The following is a 3,208-nucleotide window of genomic DNA, read 5'->3' on the forward strand; positions in this document are numbered from 1 at the left end:
CTTTTTCTCATGACCTTCTCTGTCTAACATTCCATTGCTGGATACCTCGGCTAAAAAATTGCAAACCTTTTCCATTACAGACACTGGTTCAGCTACTTTCTCAGCACCTTCCCTTACCTCATCATGACTCTGTTCTCTATCACACCCCATAGACACTTGCACATCTCTAGTGCTTTGGGCCGTCCCCTGTTGACTAGTAACTTCCACGTATTCGCTACTCTTCACTCCCTTGGTTTTACAAGTCCACCAATCTTGACCTGTGTGACCTCTCTTAACTTCGCTCTCTCTCTGTCAGACTTATTTGTCAGGTTTTGCAACTCGACATCATTTGAAACATAACTTGACCCAGCAATAATGGTTCTTGACGAAAACGGCTTAACTGGCTTAATATTTCTACACTCTTTAACAGCCTCAAACTTACTTTCGCATAACGCATTTACAACAGCAAATAATTTAAGCTGCCTTAACTCAGTTATGCCCAAGAAGTTTGTTCTCAATCCTTTCACCACGTATACCTCTGTCTCCATAAATCTATATTTACTTTCCAACTGAACACCTGCTTTACCGACTACTCTTAGCTTACGACCATCTATTTCCACCAAGACAGTAGATGGCTCCTCTAGCCGTAGGTTCAGCCTTTCGGCCGTCCCCTCTGTTACAGTCGACACCTCTGCCCCAGTATCAAACGTAAATTCAACGTTCTTCCCATTGACCTTTAAAACCTGTACAATTCTCATTCCTAGTCAGCTGTCATCCTCATACTTATCCCTAGAACCAGAGAACCTAACACTTCTGCCCTTACTACTATCTCGGTACCCTTCATACCGGCTCGTCGCGCGCCCCTCCTTATACTTCTCCCCCTCAAACCTATCCATACTGTTGTCCTTGTACCTGCTAAATTTGTCTCTAATCTCGGGGGGGCTTTCTCGGCCCCTATACCTCTCCCTACTACTATCCCTACTACCATATCGCTCATGGCTATTATCCCGACTACCTCCTGACCTCCTGCTACTACCTCGCCTGTCATAACCTACATCTTTCCTATCCCTACAATAACGGGATACATGTCCTCGCTGTCCACAACAAAAACATTTGATGGAGGGACAACTCCTCATCTCATGGCCACTACGTTTGCAATTGTAGCACACTCTATCTTCACTGCCTTCTCTACTGCTTGCTCTATATCTAGAGACATGCCTCTCCCTGCTATTATCTCTATACTTCCTACTGTCACTGTCCTTGTTATACTCCTGGCTTCTTGTCCCATATCTACTAGTATCGTGCTCTTCACTACCATAATACTCTCTACTACTCCTAGGGCTACCCCTAGGGGAAGATCTACCTGCTGAATCATAACTTCTATCTCTATCATTACTCCTGTACTGCGCTCGACTATCAAACTCTGATACCTTTGCTACTTCTTGCTTAACCTCACTCTTTAAATCGGTACTTTTACCCTCATTTCTCAAAAATCTATCAGAGTTGTTGGCCATTTCACGAGCCCTCAATGCCTCCTGCAATAACGCCCAAGTAAGATTGGCATTCTTCATTAACTCTCTGCTTACTTCTCTATCTCTCAACCTGTTAACCGCCACTATAAGGGCAAACCTTACCCTATCATTATTGTTAGTCACCTCTCCATATCTGCTCAAACTCTCTATCCGTTGTAAATATTTTCTATCAATTTTCCCAAGTGCCTGCCTAGCCGTAAGGAACTAATAGGGCGTCTATTGTCACCTTCACCTTTGTAACCTCTTCTCTCAACAGCACTCTCAATACATAAATTCATCTCCTCTATAAATCTCTCCCACGACCCATCACCGTGCTCACCAAACACCAGCTTCGGAAACCCACTCTCCATCTCTACCCAACACAATATCTCTCTCGCCACAAATTCACTCTACCCCACTCGTATGAAAATAGTGTAATTCTCACCTCCGAATATGTAATAAATATTTACACCTCAACAACACCGCTACTTCACCGCCACAACACCTCACAACACCACCCTACCTCACGTCACCTTGCCTGCACGCCCGTGAAAGGGTCTAATCAACCGTTTAAACTTAACCCCGTAACCAGAAAAATTATCGCTAACGTTAACCCACAAAGAAAAAAAATCAGAATTTTGTCAACTGTGCCATGTTGTATAAATGTGCGTACTCACATGTGGTTGAAGCAAAGAAGAACTCCGTCCGCATCTCCCGATGCCTATATACTCCCTGACTTCTCGTATCTTCCCGTAACCTCTCGTAACTACCGGTAACTACCGTGACCTTGGACATTAGCGTAGCCCGCGGCCCACCAGCTCGATTATACAACAGGACATGTACTTACTGGCCTGATTATATGTGTGTACCGAAAATGATATGATATATTATGTATGATATATGTTTGATAAAACTGTGACATTTTTGTCATTCAACCTTTCATCTACCTTAAACATCATCCTTAGACACGAGGGTGAGAAGCACAGGACAGCGTGAAAGCTGAGTAATTGAATATTGTAAGTTGTTCTAAAGAAACTTAATGTCTATTCCTCAATGTTCATTTTCCTTTTTAGGTTTACTCCATGATACTGGTGGTTCAGAGGTTGACCAACTCAAACACAAGATTATTGACCTTCAAAAAAGACTCAATCAGGTAATTATATACACTATATACCTACTGTCATTTGTCTGTAAAGAATAACATTTTTGTCCAATTGTTACAGTCGGTGGTGTTTTTGCACATTGAATTATTCATGTATTTCTGTAATACGTGTCTTAAAATACTTCCGTTTGCTTGGGTTGTGTTCATAATTTTGTTGTTTTAGGTACAGAAAGAGAAAAGGGCGGGTGATGCCAAGCTCAGACAGCACGATATAAAGATGCGCATGTTATTTAACAAGAACCAGCTATCGGCATTATCTCGACGAAGCACTCGCGGTCTTGCTTGGGAGCTGGAGACTGTTAAAAAGTCTTTAAAGCTACGCTTTGCATGTGGAACAAAGGGCTACACAGAATTGTTAACCATGGCATTTCCTCTTCCTCCCATACGAACTCTACAACAGTGTGTGCAACATATAAACTTTTCTCCCGGTGTGCTGCGCTCAGTGTTTGAATATTTGAGCCCAAAGGTATAAATATAATATATATTATTATATATATAATATATGTATTATTATATATATTATAATATATATAATAATATTAACATATATAATATG

At 41.6% G+C, this 3,208-nt stretch overlaps 1 protein-coding gene across 1 annotated transcript; it reads right to left on the minus strand.

The window, feature by feature from the left end:
* Positions 1–743: 743 nt before the first annotated feature.
* LOC137406864 (serine/threonine-protein kinase fray2-like) lies at positions 744–2,285 on the minus strand. Its single transcript, XM_068093470.1, has 2 exons — positions 2,164–2,285; positions 744–1,047 (listed from the first exon to the last, which is right to left on the minus strand). The coding sequence occupies exons 1-2, from the start codon at positions 2,283–2,285 to the stop codon at positions 744–746; spliced, it is 426 nt and encodes a 141-aa protein (XP_067949571.1).
* Between the last annotated feature and the right edge of the window lie 923 nt (positions 2,286–3,208).

The sequence above is a fragment of the Watersipora subatra genome, chromosome 10 (assembly GCF_963576615.1).
Source record: "Watersipora subatra chromosome 10, tzWatSuba1.1, whole genome shotgun sequence".
Lineage (NCBI taxonomy): Eukaryota > Metazoa > Bryozoa > Gymnolaemata > Cheilostomatida > Watersiporidae > Watersipora > Watersipora subatra.

Excerpts from the sequence above, each read along its gene's own strand:
- LOC137406864 (XM_068093470.1), bottom strand. The coding sequence starts at position 2,285 with ATGTCCAAGGTCACGGTAGTTACCGGTAGTTACGAGAGGTTACGGGAA. Across the intron at positions 1,048-2,163 it reads TTTGCTTCAACCACATGTGA|GGATAGGAAAGATGTAGGTT; the intron begins GTACGCACATTT and ends CCGTTATTGTAG.